General features: G+C 38.0%; 1 protein-coding gene across 4 annotated transcripts in view; it reads right to left on the bottom strand.

The window, feature by feature from the left end:
- TNNI3K (TNNI3 interacting kinase) overlaps positions 1-23070 on the bottom strand; it is a 298830-nt gene that overhangs the window by 144904 nt on the left and 130856 nt on the right. For all 4 annotated transcript variants that reach the window (XM_046645714.1, XM_046645713.1, XM_046645712.1 and 1 more), the window contains 6 exons: positions 19581-19667; positions 18480-18536; positions 17447-17539; positions 17308-17365; positions 16988-17182; positions 16137-16241 (listed from right to left, as the gene is read on the bottom strand). In XM_046645714.1, the coding sequence (XP_046501670.1) occupies positions 16137-16241; positions 16988-17182; positions 17308-17365; positions 17447-17539; positions 18480-18536; positions 19581-19667 (595 nt within the window). The remainder of the gene's footprint in view (positions 1-16136; positions 16242-16987; positions 17183-17307; positions 17366-17446; positions 17540-18479; positions 18537-19580; positions 19668-23070) is intronic.

Raw genomic sequence — 23070 nt, 5'->3', positions numbered from 1 at the left:
TTAATAATGGCCTCTAGGCTATTAGTTTCTCTGCATTAACATTGTTTCTGCATGTTTTTGTCCTCCTCTTCTTCCTCTCTCTCTCTTTTTCCCTCTCCTCCCTCTCTTTCTCAGCATGATTAGTGGAGTTAAACAAATCACATTATGACCATCAGGAGGGGAATTTTTGTTGAGTGGGAGATGGGAAGACAGAGAAATAATTAGTACATATTTTTCTTTAGAGATATTCTTTGCAACTTTATTTGTGGTAAAGATATGAATTGGAACTTTGATAAACATACAGAAAAATAAATTACTTCTGGAATCACTTTAGATGAAAGAACCAAGAACTAACATCTATTGAATGTCTACCATGTGCCAGACACTGCTATGAGGTAAATACTTTCCCTATTTTATAAATGAAGAAACTGCTGTTTAGAAATAACTTGTCAACCATTACAGTATCAGAAAGTGACAGAACTTGGATTGAGCCTCGATATTTCTGACATGAAAGTGCAGAGTCTTTCTGTCTGGGATATGGGTTCTCTTTCATACTACCACTGCTCTTAAAGAAACTGCCATCTCAATTCTTAGTCTCTGTATTGTCGTCCAAAACCTATAGTAACTTTTTCATAAGAAACTATACTGAAAGCTAGTGTGGGCAAAACAAGCCCAACTTTTGAAAGAAGTGTTTCAATTTGAGAAGTCTAAAGGGATCTCTTTTTGTAACAAATCCCAGTTCTGAGTGTTGACATCCAGGGCAGAAACTTCTTGTGCTTAAAGTTGTGTAAGCTGTCTGGTTATACAAGTGTAGCCGCCCCTGACGCAGGAAGGGTTTATAATCCCTGGAAAAGGCTTGCCAACAAACTGTGACCCGGAGGTGAGAAGGCCGGTTAGCCAATGACGGGTAAGATCTCCAGAGGGAGGCAACCTAAGACAGGCATCGGTCGCCCGGGGGCACAGATGGAGACAAGATATCGGGAGCAGGAGGGGCCGTTGCCTAGGAGGCCTTGTCTGCTCCGAGATAAAATATACGAGCACAGCAATAACACGATAATATCAAAACAGAGGCCGAGGGAGGGCTCCTTGAGAAATCACTAAGAATTCTCGGCGTTCGCTAATTACTTCATCCAGAACACCTGTGTATGTTTAACAGCTGTAAGCTATGTATATATTGAAATGCTGGTTATGATAAACTCAGAGTGGCCATCAGCCCTCTCCGCATCTATCCTGATGTGTACATTGGAATGCGACACCAACAATCTATGACTTTAACAGCACTTCATTGATCAAAAGCTCAAGATAAAAATTTTAATTTAATTAATTAATTAATTTTTGGGGGGGTGTCTTTCACGTAGAGTATATTCTCCTTAGTTCTCACTACTGTAGGTTTTATTTACCCAAAAACACCATACTTTTCCTTAAAACAGTGTAAAAAAATGAAGCAAAGTAGAAAAAAATATATAAAGTAAGGCATTTGTAATCTCTAATTGCTGAAACATTTGAACAAAGGAGGTAAGATTTTGAAGCCAGACCATTCCAGCTTCCTTTAGTGCTTGTTTGTTTTTGTACCAAAAACTATGTGTTAAATGTATTTGCTGAATAAGAATATATATATAGAGATGATACAAGTTGTGTAGTTTATCCATAGATATTTTAACCTTTACAAGTAAACAAATGGCTGTCTGAAATGGCTAAACCTGCCTCTCCCTGCCAATGCGTAGAGAAGCTTCATATCCAGCTAAGTTTAGCATAATAAGTAAACTACTGCTCAAACGAGAACTATTTGAGCTACACCTTTCTGAGTCGTGTATAGTCATCAAGAGAAGATCTGGTCTACCACTGATACCTTCATTGTGTTTATTATTGAAGTTTGAACATTCACATTGCTAATTTCCTTGTCCCAATTAATTTTGAATTGTCCACTCCAATTTTCTGAATTTGGGCTAAACTGACTTTAGATCAAAGTGCAAATGGGAACATTTTTCACAGGTCAGTTACTGCTTGACATATACTTTCGCATTTGTTGAGACTTACAAAGAAGTGCTCTACAATTATAATTTTGAAGAAATCTGATTTTATATCCATGCACATGACTTATGTTGTTTATACAATCTTACTTCCATGATCTTGATTGTACATTAATTAATTCATTGTATCTTTTCTCTGTCATAGCATCCATTTTCATTAGATCTCATAGATGTTTTCTCATTTAAATGACATTTTGAAAATGGAAAAATTCATTCTGGCTGCATCCTCATGTTCCACAGCTCCATGCTGCCTATCTAGCAGTACATTGCTTTTAATCAAATTAGAGATTTAGGGTAGTTTTCTTCTTTTCAGATGTTGTGTATGCCAGTTTGCAATTCTGAGATCTAATGTCTTCAACCCACCAGGTTTTGATGATACATCAACACTTGGGTCTTTTCTTTGCCATTCAGTGTATGCACTTTCACATTTGGCTGAGGAGTAAATTCTGGTACTGAATATTGTTTGCATCAGACCAGAACTGGCAAGTGTGAATAGAGGATAAGTGCACAGTCTCAAAGACTCTCTCTCATCTCCCTTCCTGTCAACGTCTGCGGTTCTTTGACTGAACGCTAACATTTGCAGACAACTAGCTCGACCTCCGTGCGATACAGATTTGTATTCAGTGATGGCATCTGAGTAAACCCTTTTTCTTTCAATTCAGTTATGTTGATTCTTCTCCTTTAGCCAGAATTGGTTTTGATATCCTTATTGAGATTATTTGGCAAATGATTATTTCTCCTTTTTAAGGTTTTAAAAGGGACAAATATTTTTTGTTCATGATTAGAAAGGTGCCAACTCATATTACTTTGCATATCTCTTTTTAAGGATTTGACTTTGTATTTACCACTTATGCTACACAATTTACTTGTATCCACATTAGAAGTAAGAACTCATCTATTTAAAGACTACAATTCAATGAGTTTTAATGGACATATACTCCTGTGAAACCACTGCCTCAATCAAGATACAGAACATTTTTGTCACCTCAGCAGGATTCCTCACTCCCTTTGCTGTTCCTTCCTCTTAGGAAACCACTGATTTGTGTTTTGACAAGAGAGATTAGTTTGTGCTTTCTACGGCTGTACATAAATGAAATCTTATGGCACATCCTCCCTTATTGTGCCTTCTTTCACACAGCATAAGTTGAATGCAGGCAGAGAATGCTGACCATATTTGACTCCATTTCTGATCAATTAGGAGTGAATGGTAACTGAGAAGTGAAAAGGATGACTTAGGTATTTGTCTTAAAGGAACCTAAGGAAAAAAAATTAATATAATTAGAAGGCATAATATATTTGTTTTGTTGAAACCACAGGGAATATTCAAAAAAGGAACACAAATCTTTGCCAGAGAATAATTTCTGGGTCAATTAAAAATTAAAACTTCTCCATTAAGGCATCCAATAATCACTGTATTTAAGGAGCCAAGCATCAACATAAAACAAAATTGTGAAATGATTAATTTAGACATAAATATATAACAAGTTCAGGAAATGTCGCCACTGGTTTTTCAGGTTCACATGAATCTGATTTTAGTTCCCACATACTCTTTTCAGAGGATATTTAAATAATTTGACTGTGACAAGCCAAACTGTTATGAGACCTCATTGAAAGTCAAATGAAAACATTAATCAAATGCAAAAATATTCCAGTCAGGCACAGAAATGCTGCAGGTTAGAAAATAAAAGTGTTGCCTATGAGAAGGAAAATCAATCGTTTCAGAAAAAGCAGGTATCGGTTCAAATCTATGTGGTCAGTAGCGACAAGAAATCACTAGAATTTCAGAGGATTGTATTTTTCTTAAGAATCGTCAGATAGTCTTGGGCTATGTCTCCATTGCAAAACCAGTTTGTTTGGCTAACTTTTCACCTGAGTAAATTAGAAAATCAGAGCAGTCAAACAACTGATTCTATTTTCTTTTTCACCGTCTTCGGTGTTTTTTTGGACAGGCTTTAGTGACCAGCATTCAAATAATTATCTATAGCACAAAACAGCCAGATAAGTGACTTGTAGAACAGCAGTCTTAACTGAGCAAAAGAATGACTTTCATATTACTAAATGCCACTGAATTGTTCAACATTAAGTGAAGACTACCTTCTCATTTCTGCTATGGATTCTACAAACTATGCCTCCCTTGGGAAGGCAATCTGACAAATACTGCTGTGTTACTCAGTCAGAGCTACTCCTAGCTTGTGGGACTAAATGACTATATTTCCCTATGCTTGGACTATATAACTATATAGTGTGGGTAATAACTTTAGTCTGTTCCTTACAGCTCTATCATGTTGATAATGCTTAGTCTCTTTAAGCCTTTCTGTCTTTATCTGTTTAAAAAAGCCATCATATAGGGGCTGGCCCAGTTGCCTAGTGGTTAGGTTCCTGTTCTCCACTTCAGTGGCCCCGGTTTCACTGGTTTGGATCCCAGGTGTGGACCTATGCACTGCTTATCAAGCCATGCTGTGGCAGGCATCCCACATATAAAATGGAGGAATATTGGCATGGATGTTAGCTCAGGTCCAATCTTCCTCAGGAGAAAGAGGAGGATTGGGAACGGCTGTTAGCTCAGGGCTAATCTTCCTCACCAAAAAAAAACCCATCATATAGAGTTATGAGTATTTGATATTTGATATGCTAATAATGCCTGCAAAACATTGAGCTTAATGCCTGGCACAAAGAAACATTAATATATGATACTATTATATCCTTGAAATGTTATTAATTTGTTCATGCATTTGACAGATATTAATTGACTTTTTATTAGGACCCAGGCACTGTGATAATCATTTGGGAATAAAATGGCAGAAAATCCACAGACCCTGTCCTGATTAAGCTTAGTGTATAGAAAGGGGATATATTCAAATAGATGAGCAATTTTAACAAAGAGCTAACCTGAGATAAGCAAGAGCATGGTGAGCTATGGGAACACATAGGAGGGCTTCCTGGAGGAAGGAATAGGAATTAGCCAGGAGAAAAGTGCTACTGGACGAGGGGAGTGAAGGGGCACCGGGAGGAAGTGGGAAGGAAGCAGCACAGGGGTGGATGTTTCCATCAGAGCCAAAGCATGTGTTATGGCCAATATTAAATTTACCTTCTCAGAGAGACTATGGACGCAATTCAACTGAGAAAGCCAAAGAACAAAACAAAACGAAAGAAAAACCAAAAAAATTCCTGTTTTCTCTCTACTGCTTTCAGTGCTGGGGAACAAGCCTGGCAAAGAACAGCTCTGTAGCCTCAGATGTAGGAAGCAAAAAAGAAAAAAGCTTTGTCCAACCCACAAGAGGTTAATAAAAGCTCAGTGCTAAAATGTCTGCCCTTACGGCCAAGCATTTCTCAGCAGAAGGAGACTCAGAATATCTTTCTCATTCTTTGTATGAAGTTGGGAAAAAAGAAATTAAAGAAAAAGAAAGAATTAGAAGAAGCATGTAATCAGTCCTTTCCTTTACAAATGCCAGCAATTCAGGAGGCCTGCCAGTGGCTAAATCTTTCAGGGACCACAGACAGGAAAAAGCCTATTAAAATGTGCTCCATTCCCAAAGAAAGGGGTCACTCAAGATCCTCAGACCCTCAGCTCTGAATAGATTTAATGAAAGCCAACTGCTATTTTAAGAATTTAGACCAGGATTTCCCTCCCCAAAGAAAAGAAACTGGACATCGTCAATACTCTAATGCTATTTCATCTATGGCACCAGGCATGCTTTTCACTAGCTTTCTGTAGGTTGTTAAAGCCATTAAATGAGGGTTTAGTAACTGAGAATACGGTTCTTCACATACAAGGCTTAAAACGTAATTGATACAAAGACCATCCCTCCAGGATTAGAGTTCTAAGCATTCTGTGAGGCTTGCATGCTCTTTTCTCCTTGTTGGTCAAAGTAATATTAAGCCTTTCAGAAAAGAAGTATTCTGTTCCCCACACCATTTTGTAACCACCACACCTTTCCCCTTCAGTGGGAGGAAGATAATCCAGACTCTACAAATAGTACAGATCCAGCAGCTGGAGACAAAATGAATCTTAGTTTGAGCCTTTCTGGCAACTCAGTTTCACGCAATTAACATAAACAATACACCCCTATTGATTGCAAGGATATCTCTGTGAACAGGGTTGACATAGACATCATTGTCTCCATTTGCAAATGAGGAACCTGAGGCAGAAAGAAGTCAAGTGTCGTAACAACAGTGAGACAATAAGAGCAGGAACAGAAATGAGAAAAATGATTATCTCTTAGGAATCAAGAAGGTATAACGGATGAATACTTCCTTTTCTCTGACTATTGAAGGCAGGGCAGGGGGCAACCTTCTCAATGATAACTTTGAAAACATATTCTCCTGCTCTTTACAGTGAGGACAATTGCTGAGTGGAGTTGCTAGGTGAGCTAATTGGGCATAGGAAGGTAAGCTGCCTAACTACGTAGATGCACCATATATCCTCTGCAAAACTAAGGCTTCTCCTACTTGACCTTTTTGCCTGGCATGATCTCTGGGATGTATCTCTGATGATGTCTCCCATTCTTTGCCATTATAGTCACCAACAAATGATTGTTGAATGATTGAATGGCTGGCTAAACTGTATGCTTCTGTTTTGTGAATGAGCCCTAGGAAGAAGAATCACTGAGAAGGATCTTGGGTAATCAAGCAACCCTGTCAATCCCCAGCTACGTTTTTATCCAAATTCTGTTCCAGATCTGCATCTACCTAATGGGAGTGTCAGACTGAGTCCCTACTGCACGTTTGAACCATGAAGGGATAGAGAGGTCTCAATGAAGGCAGTCAAATAGAGTTAGAATTCCCTGGCCCTTTTCCATACATATAGAGAGAGATCTGCAGTCAAACAATCCAGTTATCTCCTAGATCTTTATGACAAGAAGAAATTAGCCATCTGAGATATTATAAGCAAAGTTTGTGGTAATATAATCCAAAGGAGAGACAGGCACCTAGAAGCATTTAATTCAGTAAAGAAACTTAAACATCCAAGAACATTAACTAGTGAAAATATTCTTTCAGAAAAATAAATAAGAAAAATAATGACAATAATGTATTTTCCCATTTAAACCCAATAAGGTAGTTATTATTATTACCATTTTACAAATTAGAAAACTGGTTTTTAAACAAATTGCCCGAGGACACAGGAAAGATGTGACAGAGGTGGTATTTGGACCTGCATGGTCTGGCTCCATAGCCTGTGCTCTTGACTGGTTCATCCTCTGGACTTCCAGCAGGGTGGTGTCCACACCAACACAGATTCCCAGAGAAGACTAACATTTGAAAGGCTGCTTCCTCCCAAGGCTGATCGGGAGGATTTTGAAATAGAAAATATTAAACAAGGCAAGAAAGTTTACAATTATCTGTATCTCTTTTTCTAGGCCAATTTCAAGGTATAACTATTGAAAATTCAATCAATGGAAAAAGAAATATCTACCTATTAAGATTGTTACTCATTTATTAGCTAGAAATTCTGGCTCTGGGTCCCTAGTCAGGTTGCACTCAAACTCCAGGATCTTAAGAACACAACAACATAAATGAATCTCAGCAAGCACAGGTGAAAATGATGAACTGAGAAATGCACAGATAACCACAAGGCGGCATTCATATAATTATTGAAAGGTTAGCTGCTGAGGAAATCGACAAGGTGCCAAGAGGGGCACTCAGGGTGCCTCCCAAGAAATGAGAGCAGAGAGGAAATGGGGCCAAACAGAGCAAAGCCTTTGCTGACATTTTCAAAAGCTGACTTTATACAGGCCACATCCCCGAGGAGTGGAAAATGGCAACATAAGGAACCAGCAACAGTAGAAAATTGCAGGCCAGTAAGTTCACCACCAGTCACCAAGAAGCGTTTGAAAGGTGTTAGAGGATCAAGACAGGCATCACTTCTACTCCTCCAAGTTCAGCCCTCAGATGAGAGAAGGTAACACTGTTACAGGGAAAGCACTCCTGTCTCCCCAGCTTTGGGAATTCTCAAGGTATGGCTGCGCTATACAAAGGAAAGAGGCAGCAGAGTGAACTACTTCATCACAAAAAGCACTGGAATAAGAAATCCTGAGGCCAGATCCAGTGTGGAGCAGTAGGATTTTTATGTCAAATCAAAAGTGAATTTTGATATCACAGAATTCCTGTTTTTGGCCAAACCTCGAATTTTTATGCTCTGTTATATACACAGATACATTTATTTTGCACACATAGATAATCTTCTGTAGTGTTTCAAATGGCACATGGTGGCTTAGAACCCACCTTTAAAATGTGAGATTCGGGGATTTTGTCTGAGTGGGATGACTGAGGCAAAGGTGCTGAGGGCAGTTACAGCGAGAGATGGCAGGTTTGACCAGGTTTGTGTGAGCAATATGATAGTGTGTGCAGAATGAACGAGGTTTCCTCTGATTTAAATATACCTGTTTTAATTTAAAGGGAGTATGTGTCTAAGGGAATTTACTTAATGGGGTGTTAAGGAAGACCACTATTTTTAGAATTAGTGGACGCAGCCAAAATTAAATGAGACATTCTAATTGAGGCAGCTGAGAGAGGAAGAACATTTTAACTGGGCCTAGAAGGAAATTTTAGTTAATTCCATTGGAGTACAAAGAGGACGACTCAGGACTAAAGGACATTGCAGCAGTGGAGTAGGAGTGGGAGGGACCTGCTATTTGGGTTCAGGATGAGGAACCTGAACCAAAATGAAACGTGATGAGAATGTGTGGGACATAGCTGGCCTTCTGGGAACTGTGAGAACTAGGTGAGGAGGAAGGCATGCATCTACGTACTGTCAAAGACAGGGATGAGTTGAACGGTGAATTTCTATTCAAGTGATAGGTAGGAACTTGAGAGTCAGAGGGAACTCTGCTTCATCTGGAGCTTCCGGGAGCTGAGGACAGACTGACTTTAAATGGAGACTGAGCATGTCAGAAATGGGAATGGAAATTATGACTAAACACCAACACTTGAGTGAAGCTTCCAAACAGGATTAAAGTAATTTATAGAATTAAATGGTTGAGGAACTCCTTCTGTTGGGTATGGTGCAACATGATTTTCTGAATGGAGTGATCATAGCCTTTCTGTGCTTTAATTTTTACTGACATAGAGCACATGGATGTGACTCATGTTTTTGAATTTATGTAGCCTATTTCATGCTATTATATCTCATTACAGCACATCTTTTTACTTTTAAACCATGCTTTGTTTCAGGGACATATGTCCCCATACTCCCAAAGCTATTCTGATGTTATAACAAAAGTGAATGAGAAGTATTTCAAAATTAATTCATATATAATATGCTTTATTAAGTAGCTTTCACTACATTTCCCAATTAGTGGTATTAGTTTATAAATTGTGAAACTGTGTTTATAAGCTAAAAATATTTAGTATGCAATTAACATTATATTTGTGCAACTGATTCATGCAAATCTAGATCAGGCTTCTCAATTATTATGTTTACCCAAACCACAGTACCTGTTATCACTAGTGTAAATAGAGTGAATGCAGCACAGACTGCTGGCTGCCCACCAAAACTCATTTCTTCTTCTGGGCACACAGCTAGACTATACTTCCCAGCACCCTGTGAAGTTGGGTATGGCATATGATTGAGCTCTAGCCAATGAGATATAACTGAAAGTGTTGCATGCCACTCTAATGTCTGACCATAAAACATTTCACGCACATCTCACATCCTCTTGTCCCATTTATGCTCACTTGAATAGAGACGATTCCTACGGAGACCCTGGAAACCACATGTTGAAAATGGCTCCTGAGTGACTTCATAGATAAGGGCCACCTCAACAACCTGTTCATTCACACAATCAAGATATAAACTTCTATTATTTTGAACCATTATACATTTGGTGTCTATTATTGCAGCAGATAACCTACCCTAACAAATCCAAATTTCATCTTGGAAAATTGTACAGCTTAGCTTTTTTCCCCATTACTGGAAGTAGTAATGAAATTGACACAGATAGCAACTGATTGCTTTTTTAAAAAAATTTTCTTAATTTGGAAATCTGAAGTCACATTACAATTTTGGACTTAAACATTTCAGAACTACAGGCACCCCTGAAGCCCATAGGCCCTAAGCCCTAAGCCACACAGTGGATGTAATGAATTAAGTTCTCTTCTATGCATCCCAAATGATAACAGCTATGTCTCATCCTTGGGAGAACTGACAAAATCTTCCCCTCAAAACACTTTCGCTAGGGCTTAATTCCCTCAGAACTCCAACTGAGAAAGGCTAGAGGTATCATAAAAACATGGAAGTGGGTATGCTTATATGTACATTGATACATAAAACACACATACACATTTATATGTTTTTCTTTCTATACACATGTATTGATTTATTATACATAGTTCTGTGTTTTTTCAGGGTTTCATAGGCCTTGAATACTCACATGAACTGTGTGTACTGCAACTGTCCGATATTTAAACTTTTACTTCTGTTTTGGCTGCCTATCAAGATTCCAACTCCTGGGAACTCTCTGGTATCAACCATGAATTATAAATTAGATGCTCCGGAATGCCTTAGTATCCATAGCACAACTCCTATGGCAACTGCTGGATCTTGAGACCTACTCTGTGCCTACGTACCATGGCCGGTGGATCTCTGTCTTCTACACTCACTATTGAGTGATTATACTGTATTTAGGGCAATGATTCTCAAAACATCGGGAGATACATTGTGACTTGATTCTCCAATATTCCCACTTCACTCTGGGCAGGAAAGAATGCAACTGTATGGCAAATGGTTACGAGGAGTAATTGGCATTAGACTACAAGGTAGTTCCCCATACTGCCTGCATATTGGAATCCCCAGGATTGCTCTCTAAAAACGATACCTGGGCCCCACTTCTGGAGAGTCTGATTTAGGTGGCATTAAGATTTTCCGAAAGTTCTCCCACAGATTCTAATGTGCAGGCAGAGTTGAGACTGCTGCATTAGACCAATGTTGCCTCTCATTGCTTGATCATAAGAATTAGCCAGCGATCTTATTTAAAAGTTTAAATTCCCAGGCTCAATTTAGGACATTCTCAATCTGTGCCTTCGAGGGAGAGGCCTTGGAATTTTTTTTTTAATGTTTGCCCCCAGATGATTCTTACGATTCAGAAATTTGGGGAAATACTTCATTAGGCTCTAAACTCTGCTAGGAAAAGTGCTGTGTGCTGTCATTCTCAGCTGTATCCCCAGGCATAGCGTAGACTCTGGCTCATATCAAGCATTCAAATATTTTATATTAATTAATTGATTCACTTACTTTTAAAGTGGAAATAAATGAAAAAATTTTTCGACAAAATTTAAAATGTCATTTGTGACTAGTTTTGTACTAGAGATTTATAGGAGTAGAGTTGTCAAAGATTTCACAAGTTTCAATGGGTTCTTTTTCAAGACTTTGTCTAAGTATTGTAATGTAATCAATTAATTGGTCTGCATTCAGGTATTCAGAATTCTCTGCAAGATGGTGTTTGCCAGTGAACATTAAATTATTTCTGTCTAACAGCTTATTAGAAAAGTCACAAGTGAAAGGAGTAGCTGAGAGGGGACTTTATAATCTATGTGAACCAAGAAATGCAATTTACCTAACAGGTAATTAGAAAAACAATTAATAATTTGTTTATTTGTACTTGATTCTTGCTTTTTAAACATGCAGGACTTTTATATTTTGTATTCAGTTGAAAGGCAAATGCAACATCAACTTAAAAACAATTATTAAAATTTTTTATCAATAATTTTTCTGATACTTTCTGAAATCTTCACTAATTTAGGTATATGTCATCTTCAAAATTGAAATTCCTCTATCCCTTACCAGCTTTGTCATCTTAAATTATCTGTCATTTGCTGTCAGTAAGTTGGCTGTTTTTAAATTATCACTAATTATTTTCCTTTATAGTCACCCAAATAAGCTGACACTCAAAAACCAACAGGGAATCTTTCTCAGATCTAGACCTAGTCCCTCAATTAATTAGTGATTTATATAAAAAGAAATATCTGCATGTATGAAAATATTGTAGAGTGTTTTCTTCATCCTCAGCGTCTAAGGGAACAAATGAGGCATTAATAGCAATAACATATGGCATTTGTATAGTGCCTCACAATTTACTAAATGCTTTCACAGACATATCTCACAGGAGTGCCATGGCCGCTCTGTCATGGAATTGTCACTATTTCATTGCTCACAGTGTTGTTATACTGTGCACTTATAGAAAGAAAAGACCATTCATTTGATCCATATATGTCTGCAGTGATGTTTCGGTTTCAATGTCAAACAATTTGGAAAATGTACTTTTCCAAGAAAACACAGACAGCTGCTAGTAGTAAGCAAAAAGCTTTAAGGTTTTTAGCTGTAAACCATGATTTGCAAGCTCCACTGACACAAAATAAGTGTATAAATAGAGCCAGGTGTAAGATGGTAAGTTGGTAGGTGGTGGGGTCTATGACAAATTGGAAAGTGCATTCGTGCCTAAAGTTATATACGTTTAAAAAATATTTAAACACTATGGGCCAAATAAAATATATCTGTGTGCCTCATATGCAAACTCTGATCCACACTAGCAGAACATGAGGTGCAGAAGAAGAAGAAGAAATAAAGTAGGAACACAGAAACATCAGAAGATGATATGAGAAATGGTTTGGGTCGTGGCAATTGAGCCCGTTGAGAACTGAAGTACAAAGAGCAAGGTTGATAAATACGGCTAATGCTCATCCAGTATCACCAATCTCCTTCCATTTCTCTGTTTGGACTTCGTTTTGTTCTTGTTGTTGGGACAGCATAATATAGTGTTTAAGAACATTGTAAGGATGTGACCGCGCACTTAAATCTCTTTCGTCAGTTTTCCTACAGTAAAATGGAGATAAAAATAACTATATATGTATTACAGAACTGTTGTGAGATTAAATGATAGCCTACACGACAAGGGCTTAGCAGAGCTCCTCTCACATTGGAAGCGCCAAATCAATTCTCATCATCATCAGAAAGAACCATTTCCTTACTCATTCCTTGAACTTCTTAGTATATATGGAAAATTGAAATGAACTTTCAGCCTTATATGGTAAGAAGCTTGCCAGGGGAAAGGGAGAGTTTTTTCTTTCACACAAATAAATCAACAAGCACAAAACCAAAGATAGAAGTGTCCCCTCTCTGTGGGTTGATCTGTAAGCTCTAACAGCCTTTTTGCCTCGGAACTATAAAAGGTATTGGGCAAGTTAGTCATACTCTGTCTGCAAGTAGCCATACTCGTGCCAAATAGGCCATTACTTCCTGAAACAACAGTCACAGAAACACCTCAAGAATTTGGTTCGATTAAAAACGCATTGATTGAACATCCTCTCTGTGTGAGACACTATGTTCAGTTCTGGAAACCTGAGATGAAGAGACCAGGATCTCTGCCCTGGCAGCCCTGACGTGCCCAGAACGTGAGGGAGAGAAAAATGTAAACAGGTCATTTCAATACAAATGCAAACACATGTCTGAGTTCCTCCCTCTCTGATGTGCTTCTTTCCCTTTAGTCTCTCTTTCAGTGGGACTTTGTAAGCATTGGAGAGATGTGAAGATTAGTATGCTGTGAAAACACGAGGAAAGATACATGTCTATTCTTCAAAGTCTACTTTTAGCTCTACGTCCTCCAGGAAGCTTTCCACTCTACTTTGATCTTTGATTTACTTGAAATCCTTTGAAAATTGCTGCTTAATCATCTTGGTCCTTAATCATTTTCTACCTTAAATAGCAATAAAATTGCTTCCTGGGCATACGTGCTATGTCCCAACCAGATCCCAGTGAGCCCTATGAGGGGAAGGACAATACTCTTTTGGGCAATATGCAATGCTATGTCTGCATTAATCTGAAAAAGTGAGTGTTTTATTGTTGCCAGATTAGAGATTAGTAGAAATTAGTCCACAAGTAATAAATGCAATAGTTTTGGACTATATTATATCAAAGGCACCTATGAAACAGTGTTTCATAAAATTTGAAGACTTTTTGGTACAATTTACAAATTTACATTTAGGTTAGATTAGAGACATAAAGAATGGTAAATATAAACTTATGTCTGTTATATAGTCAATGTTCTATTTTCACTTTTAATCAACACTTATATTTTTGGTTCTGCTTTATAACTTGCACTTACTCACAGGGCAACAGAACACACATTAATTGCCCCACACATGCAGAGTTACAGCTAGAGGAAGCTTTCAATGACCTCTCATTTGTTTTAATCCCCCATGAAACGATGGTTAGGATGACAAGATAATACTCCTAACACTCACAAATTACAAGTTTGCATTATGTTAATTTATCACATAAATCTATTTCCTAAATATTTTCCTGAAACTCAAAGAAAAAATATGTTCATTAACATAAGTGTTTTTAAAAGAGAGGTAAGGAAAAGAACTAATAACTAACAGTGAAGAAATGACTTTTATTTGAAAACTAGAAAAGAATTATAAATAGATTGAGTCCTTCATATGTTTCTTTCCAATATCTAAGATTTAACCACTTTCATATCTAATTTATTTTCTCTCTCCTATCTTTCATATCTGTCTTTTCCTTTCATTTCCACCTCCACTAGTAAAATTCCGCTTTTCATTACTTCTCATCTAGATTACCACAACAACTCCTTCACCAGTTTCTTGACCCCCTTCAAGCTGATCTTTTACAAAGATGCTGGATTAATCTTTCCATAAAACAGTTCCAAATTTGTGATTCCTAGCGCAAACATCCTCAATGCCTCCTTCTTGCTTATAGAACAAAGTCTAAAGTACCTTCTTCTAACTTTCACTCATTTCTGTGTTCTTGTTCCAATTTATTTTTCTGAATTTCTTTCCCAATAGTTGGCATCATAAATTACATACACCACATATATTTATACACCTCACTAAAGTGAAACTATTCATTGTTCCTATATATGGCTTTAACTTTCTAATTTCTATTTTCCTCATGCCTTCCCTAACCCTAGGATACTATCCCAAAGTCTGTCATCCTTCAGGGCCAGGCTCGAATGTCAACTCTTCCATGAAGTTGTGTCTAAATTCTCAGAAGTAACTCATATTTTTCTTTCTGAAATTTATGAAAATTTTCATTATCTCTTTTATAGAACTTGTCATTTTATACCTAAAATAGATTTAAGTAAGTATTTTTCTTCTCTATTAGAGTATGAAAGCTCCTTGAGAATGGAGTCCATGGCAGTTCCTTTTGCAAGCTCCATGCCAAGTATAAAGACTGTAAACAGTAGATACTCAAATAGCTGTGGAATAAATGAGTGGATAGTGTAATTAATTAATAGTTAGTAGTTTCAGAACTGTGGACTTTGTGCAAAGTACTATAGATGGGATCTATAGGAACCTTATTGATAATCATGAAATGAAAGTTAGTGATTTTGAAATATGACTTGTTTCATAAGGTAGATTGGTGGTTGTCCATCTATTCTCCACAGCACCTTCGGGATTCCACTGAGGTGGCCCAGGAATCTGCCCCCTTGTTAGTGGGAAACGGTAAGTGAACAGAATTCTCTACCCTACTCTCTGCCTTCAACTAAAGCTGCTCTATTTTGTATAACGTCCTTCCTGTAAGACTTTTCTTAGAGAAAGCTTTCACTGTTTGAAAAAACATTTTGCAATCCCTTGGGGTTCCACCCCTGGAACACTCTAATTCTCTATTTGTTTCAAGTCTCTATTCCACATGAAAATATCTTTACATGAAAGCTAGGTAAATGAGTTGCTGTGCTTTGGCTGAATTTACTACTACAAAAATACCAAAATGGTAGCACAAAAGTAGTGTTTCATATAATTTTATATCAGGTCTTCCTATAACACCTGACTTTGTATGAGACATGACATTCTATAACAGTCATTGATCTCAATCTTTGATCTGGCTTTACCGATCTGAGATCTAGCTAGCTGGTGAATTTTACAGACATCACTATCTTTCTGGACATTTTTCACAGATTTGAAAGATCCCTGAGAGGCAGTTATACCGTTTTCAATTTCTGTAAAAGAAAATACAACACTTTATATTGCATTGGCTTACGGTGGCCTGTCCACTTACCCACAGAGTAGAAAACCCTGATTGCAATACATCTAAACTATCTCTTCACTGAAATCCATCTTAGACTCCTCATCAGTTACACAATTCTAAGTTCATTATTTAGAGGAAAAAAATACCTGTTTAAGTCACGGTGTATAATTGGCTGTGTCAGGTTGTGAAGGTACTCCATACCTTTGGCAACATCTACTGCAATAATTAATTTAGACTGCAAATCAAGAATCCTAGAATTTAAAAATAGATTTAATGAGGATGAAACGGTCAAAGTCAATACCATATCTTTCTAAAAGAAATCAATGGTGCGTGTGATTTGTTATTCTGTATAATTTCAGCCTTTTTTGCTTTATTGGAGGTTAAGCTAAAAATTCAACAAAACTGGAACAATAGCTTTTCTACATCAGATAATGCTTAATTATAGATCAATTCAGATACCAACCCCTCTTATTTAAAATATTCTACTTGATTTTATAACATTTGCAATATTATACTTAATTTCTTTGTAATAACATAAAAATGAAATCTACTTTAATCACTGAGTGAAACCACATTCTAATTATTGTATGCATAGATCTAGGAAGTAAATTCAAATTAGACTTGTGCAAGACTATTCTTTTTTAAAACTTTTTTAAATAAATACTGTGACCCCTGGTAATTATTTTACCTGAGCTTACAGATATCTGCTTTATTGGTATGTCAAATTTAGCCTAATTATTATAAGCTTTAGTTACTAATTTAAATTCCTTGAATTTGTTGTCTTCAACTGAATTCCTGTTAAAAAGAGCACAGAAATATTTCTTTTCACTAAAACACAATTATTGGGCATAAAATATTAGCCACCTTTAAAATGCCATGTTTCCTGGCACTCAGAGGTTTAGGAAGGTAAAGACTCATCAGAGCAGAGAGCCTCTGAAGTGTTGAAGGATAGTTCCAATGATGTGTCAAACACTAAGCCAGAACAAGAGACCCATACCTCTTCTGTTCATGAAGGAGGGAGAATAGAGAACCCCCTGATATGTACTGAGTGACGATGGCAAACTGGCTGGGGTCATTCAAGCAAGCACCCACAAACTGAATTACACAGGGATGGTTGAGCCGGCAGAGAATGGACACCTCTCGGCAAAACATATCCACATCTGACTTAGAGCAGTAGGTGTTGGCTCGATAACTGGAAATGGCAGCAACAGGAAATCCTCAGTCAACAGATGGGTCAAAACAAGTGGCTCTCCATGCATATGCTCTCAAACTGCACAATACTACGTGGATGCTAAATTTTCTCATTCGCTTTCTTACCGTTTTATAGCCACTATTTTATTTCTGCATCGTCCTTTATATACTTTCCCAAAAGAACCTAAAATTGTTTAAGAGAAATAAATGAACACATTATCTGGAGCTCATTAAACTAAAGCAGACTAGTATTTTGTTAGATTACCTGAGCCGATAATCTCATGGAACTCAATTTCTGAGAGTTGAAGATGGAAATGCGAAGGCAATCCAGCCCTTAGGAGGAGAACTTCTGCCTTCTCTGCAAACAGTAATTGTTATTTTATTTTTCAAGATAAAAAACAAGCATGTAAATGTATATACACACATGTACATATACACTTAACCAAAAATATCATTCCCTAGTAACATTTAATTTTTCAACTATAATTGACTACTTGGAGATACTAAAACCTTATCACGAATGATCCTTAACCCCCCGCATTAAAAGCGTGTTAGTTCTCTGTCTCTATTACCCGAACTTTGTTATCAGGGCTGAGTTGATTCCTGATCTGATCAACAACTAGCTTGTCTATATGACATGGCAACCCTGGAGTACAGTCCATATTACGTCATGATAAAGAGTCTTATCTGGTCAATCCCTGCAAGCTATCACAAGAGGCTTAGGCAAATATCCACAAACTAAACCTCAAAGGGATGCCAACTGGATGTCAGGAAATAAGCACACGAATCATGCAGAGGAGACATCTCAAATCCAAAATCATTTTTAAAAACTTCAAATTCTAAAGAGTTAAATATAAGTTTACAATTGATTCATATTTTTTACTTTCCTGATCCAATGGTATTAATTTCTGTGTACAGCATACATTCAAAGAAGTCCTCAAAGTATTAGTTATCTGAGATCTTCTGAAAAATAATTTTTTTTCTCTATGGCAAATCTATTCCAAATTCTCCTTAAAGATACTAATATTTTTAACTTAAATTTTGTTAAAAATACAAATTTCTATGAGAATTTGATCTTTTGTTAATACTCATACAAAATTTTCAGTCATAACTTCGTGAACTGAGAAGGCATATGCAAAACAGTAGAGCTGGTAAGGTTAATTATGGAAAGAATGGTCTGTTAATAATATTGTTTATCCTTGCAAAATAGTCCTCATTTGTAACATGTAAAACAAAATAGAAAGTGGCAATACTTATCCTTAGTCATAAAATATAACAACTGTCCCATATTAAAATACCTTTCGTCATGCTTTTAATCTTCCCCAAGGGGGATGGAACAGAGACATAGGAGCCATCTAGAAATCAAATTATATCATAGAGTTAAAAAGAGAAATAGTATTTTTCCTCATAAAAGTTAAACATCAGGGGCCAGCCCGTTGGCACAGCAGCTAAGTTCGCACGTTCTGCATCTCAGCAGCCCAGGGTTCTCCGGTTCGGATCCCGGGTGCGGACATGGTGCCGCTTGGCAAAAGCCATGCTGTGGTAGGCGTCCCATGTATAAAGTAGAGGAAGATGGGTATGGATGTTAGCTCAGGGCCAGTCTCCCTCAGCAAAAAGAGGAGGATTGGCAGTAGTTAGCTCAGGGCTAATCTTCCTCAAAAAAAAAAAAAGTTAAACATCATAAAAAGAAGCAGGTGACAAAAAAATTTTGCTAAGAAAACCAAGTGAAATTATAGCTTAACCCCAGGTATTTCTCTGGATACTGAAACTGTACAGCAAGTGTTTATTTAGAGTGTACATAAAAAGTTTAAAAATAAAAATCTAGGGGCCAGCCTGGTGGCATAGTGGTTAAGTTCACATGCTCTGCTTTGGCAGGCCAGGGTTCGCAGGTTTGGATCCCAGGCACAGATGTGCACACTGCTCACCAAGCCATGCTGTGGGCAGCATCCCACATACAAAAAATACAGGAAGATTTGCACAAGTGTTAGCTCAGGGCCTATCTTCCTCAAAAAATAAAACAAAACAAAAAAAGCTAAGGTCTAGCAGACTCCAGCAGGTTTAATTTGTGTCTGGCTAAGAGTCTTCTCCATCCTGCCTTAGTAGATTACTGAAATGGAGAATGCTCTCAGCTGGCCCAGGCCTTCCTAGTCATACACAAGCCTCATAAACATCCCGTCCAGGGAATGTTAAACTCGGAGGGACAGCAGACTGGTGAGTTAGAAAATAGCCTCACTGAGGCTTCTTTATTTTCAACCTCACCCACATAAATTTTCTTAAAATAAAGGTAATCTAACATGCCCTCCTCCCTAACCCCAGAATGATAGTCCTAATAGAAACACAGGTTTACTTTCAGGCACAATATTGCATTAATAAAGAAAACTGAGTAATAAAGGGGGTACCTCCGCCAGGCTGAGAATATTCATTACAGGGCAATTCATCCTGCGGTCTCTTATAATGTTTCAGGAGTGTGACAATTGCATCATGTCCTTTGTGAAAAGACAAAAAGGGCAAAGAGTCTTAATTTTTGTTTGATTTATGCAGCTCACCATCTAACCCAGAGGTGACTAGAGGTAGCTTGAAACATAGGATGTATCTTAAGAGATAAGATATTGCAGTAGGAATTGAGTACTTGCATCCATTCGTTCAAAATAATTCATGAAGACTCTGTGTAAGGCACTATGTTAAGTGCTATGCTGGGTACTGGGGATACAATGAACAAGGTGACTATGGTCCTATCCTTAAGAAGTTTAGTTGTAGTTGAACAAATAATAAGAATGATGAGAATTTCTAAAAGAGGAAATACCAAGTGCTATGGGAGTCTATAATAAGGGTGCCATTAAAAGGGTGATACGCACATACGGTAACCAGGAAGGAGAGATGTATCTGCTGTGATTGAGCATTACATTTGGTTGGCAACTGTAGTGTAACACGGCGCTAAGATAATTTATATAGGTTTTTGGAGCAGGAGACAGCTGGCTGTCCACCAATATTTGTACTCCCCATTCATGAGGCATTTTGTCACTGGGAATGTCCACCCAAGGACAACAGTTCCCTATCTCCTTTGCATCCAATTGTAGCCTTGTGACAAATTCTCACCAAGGGAACATGAGCAAAAGTGATGTCACTTCCAAGTCTGGGCTTTAAGAAACAGGTGAGCCTTCTCTACTCCCCATCTTCTGGCTGGAGGCAGAGGGTTCTGAGGCCCTAAGGGATAGTAGAACGCCATCCACTGACCGGAAATGCCCACCCTGGACTGTTATACAACTGAGAAATAAATTTCTATTATATAACATCACCAAAATGCGGCAGTTTATTAATTGCAATAGGGACTTATTGTGAAGGGTAAAAAATGCTAAATGCTCCTCTGAGTAGACCAATGATTTTCAATAGAACTAAATTTTGATACTATTTTATGTTTTAACTATAAAAATAATCTATTGAAGCTAATTTATGCAAGAGAAAGACAAAGTCAACCTTAAAGACTCTGCCAAGAGACTTCTGAAATGCAACAGAATTCATTGTAAAAATGGCATACTCTAGGAACTGCAAAAGCATAAGTTCTTATCCATCACAAAGGGTTTATAGTTAACATTGGTTCAGAATACACCTAGTTCATGTGTAGAGTATATGTTGAGAGTTGTTCCTGCTTATCAAAACCACCCTTCAAAAACAGAATTAAAATTAATAGAGCATGCAAGATCATGAGATGGAAGAAAGATATTTACTAGCACTAAAAGCTTTTCTAAATGTAACATCTCAAGATCAGTGTCTTCAAGGAAAAAAAATAATTGTGATTATAATTACTAAAACTTGTAGCAAAACAAATCTACAGAGTTAATTACTAGTGTCCATTTTCTTATCATCCATAGATTTCTATTCATGACTGCTGAATCTGTGATTTTTTCAACTCACAGACATAGTTATGATGAAATAATAGGGAGCCAGTCCTATTAGCACTTTTTCTTTGGCCTCTTGTGTGCTCACAAACAGGGAAAGCTCAAGACCCGAAAGACAGCCAACAGGCAAATTTCTAAAGGAAAAGCTAACAGTTAGAAGGAACAGATAGTGTGAAGGTCCCAAGATGGGTGCAAACGTGCCATGTTCAGAAAATTAAAGAAGGCCAGTCGGGCTGCAGCAAATTCCCAGAGCTGGTTGGAGAAGTAGGTAAGGACACACCATGTGCAGGAGTGCTTCACAAACTTTTCAGTGTGTATAAAAATCACCTGGAACGCAAGTTCAACCACAGGTTCCTGAGCCCTACCCCCAGAGATTCTGATTGGAAAGGTCTAATAGGACCTGAGAGTTGCTTTCCCAGCTTTTCCCAGGGGAGGCTGATCAGGGGTCCACAGTTGGAGAGTACGGATGTGGAACTTTACAGGTTAGGAAAGGATTTGGGATTTTAATGAAGGAAAGATGGGGGACCACTGAAGGATTTTAGTTAATTAAAGGACATGATGTTTTACTTTTTATAAAGATCCTTATTTACAGAGTAGAGCTGATGATATTTCCTCATAAGGCTGTTGTAAAGATTAAGTGAGATAATGTATGTAATATGCCTAACAATTCTAACACACAAATTTACCTTTTGGAGTTTCACTGCTTTCTTGCCTTACTATTTTGCTACAAGAATTGTAAATGAACTTGGAAACTCATTTATGGAACTTCAGATAAATTTCTAAGTATCAATATATTCCGTTTCTTTCACTGCTACTGTTAATGATCACAAACTTGGTGGCTTAAGCAATACAACTTTATTATCTTATAGTTTGGAGGTCACAAGTCCAAAATGGTTGCTCACCGTCTAAAATCAAGGTGTTGGCAGGGCTGCATTCCTTTCTAGAGGCCCTAGAGGAACATCAGTTTCCTCGCCTCTTCCAACCTCCAGAGGCCACTGATAGGCCTCGGCTCGTGGCCCCCTTTACACAGTCAAAGCTGGCAATGGCTGGCTGAGTCTCCCTCACTTCCTATCACCCTGACCTCCGCTTCTGCCTCCCTCTTCCACATTTAAGGACCCCTATCATTACACTGGGCCCAATGGAATAATCCAGGGCAATCTTTCTCTTAAAGTCGGGGAATGAGCAGCCTTAATTCCACCTGCAACCTTACTTCCCCTGTCCCATCGAAGGCCACACACTCACAAGCTGCAGGAATAGGGCTGGACATCTCCAGCGTGTTTTGTGTGTGTGTTGGTGCCTCCTGTGGGGCACCTCCCCTCCTTCCCCACTGCTGATGGCCATTTTAGCCTGAGGAAAAAAGCAGCAGCACCAACAAAAATTTCTGTGGAATTAAAATACCCCTTCATCTGTCCTGTTGCTAGATTCATAGATTCTGAGGTTTGCTCTGCTCTTCTCCACACTGTTTGCCCCACTTTAACAAGATCTTAGGTGCTTTTGGAGTGTTTTTTTAATGTAATTTTGTCTTTAAGTGTTTGGGACCAGAAAAAAAAAAAAAAAAAAAGAAAGTTTTTTTTCTTATTTCTGTTTTTTTCTGGGAGAGGCTCCTTTGGGGGGAAAAAATCAACTGAAACCCCAAGCATTTACCCAAGCACAACAAAGCTTGATTCAGAGAGCCCCCTCCCCGCCTGTCTCAGCCCCTCTGTTGGACTGACTGGCTGACAGCTGAGAGGGCCTCCTGCTTTCCCTCATGAAGCAGAAGCCGCATCGTGAATCCTGAACGCCTGTGTGAGTCAGTGATCACACCTTTGATGTTACCTTTCATTTCAACAGCTCTCTTGGCTCCACTTACTCTGAGCAGTTTTAATTTCCAGCCAGCACAGTGGCACAATTTGCTGGCATTTTCTTTGGGATGCTTTTCATCAAGAACCTAATGAGTGCCTGGGTTCTGGCTGATGATAAGCATGAGGCTGCCAGGGAAATGCCAAGAGGCCCC

Source organism: Equus quagga, chromosome 18, assembly GCF_021613505.1.
Source record: "Equus quagga isolate Etosha38 chromosome 18, UCLA_HA_Equagga_1.0, whole genome shotgun sequence".
In the NCBI taxonomy this organism is placed as follows: domain Eukaryota; kingdom Metazoa; phylum Chordata; class Mammalia; order Perissodactyla; family Equidae; genus Equus; species Equus quagga.
The sequence above is the reverse complement of the archived record's forward strand: the minus strand, read 5'-3'. Positions and strand labels throughout refer to the sequence as shown.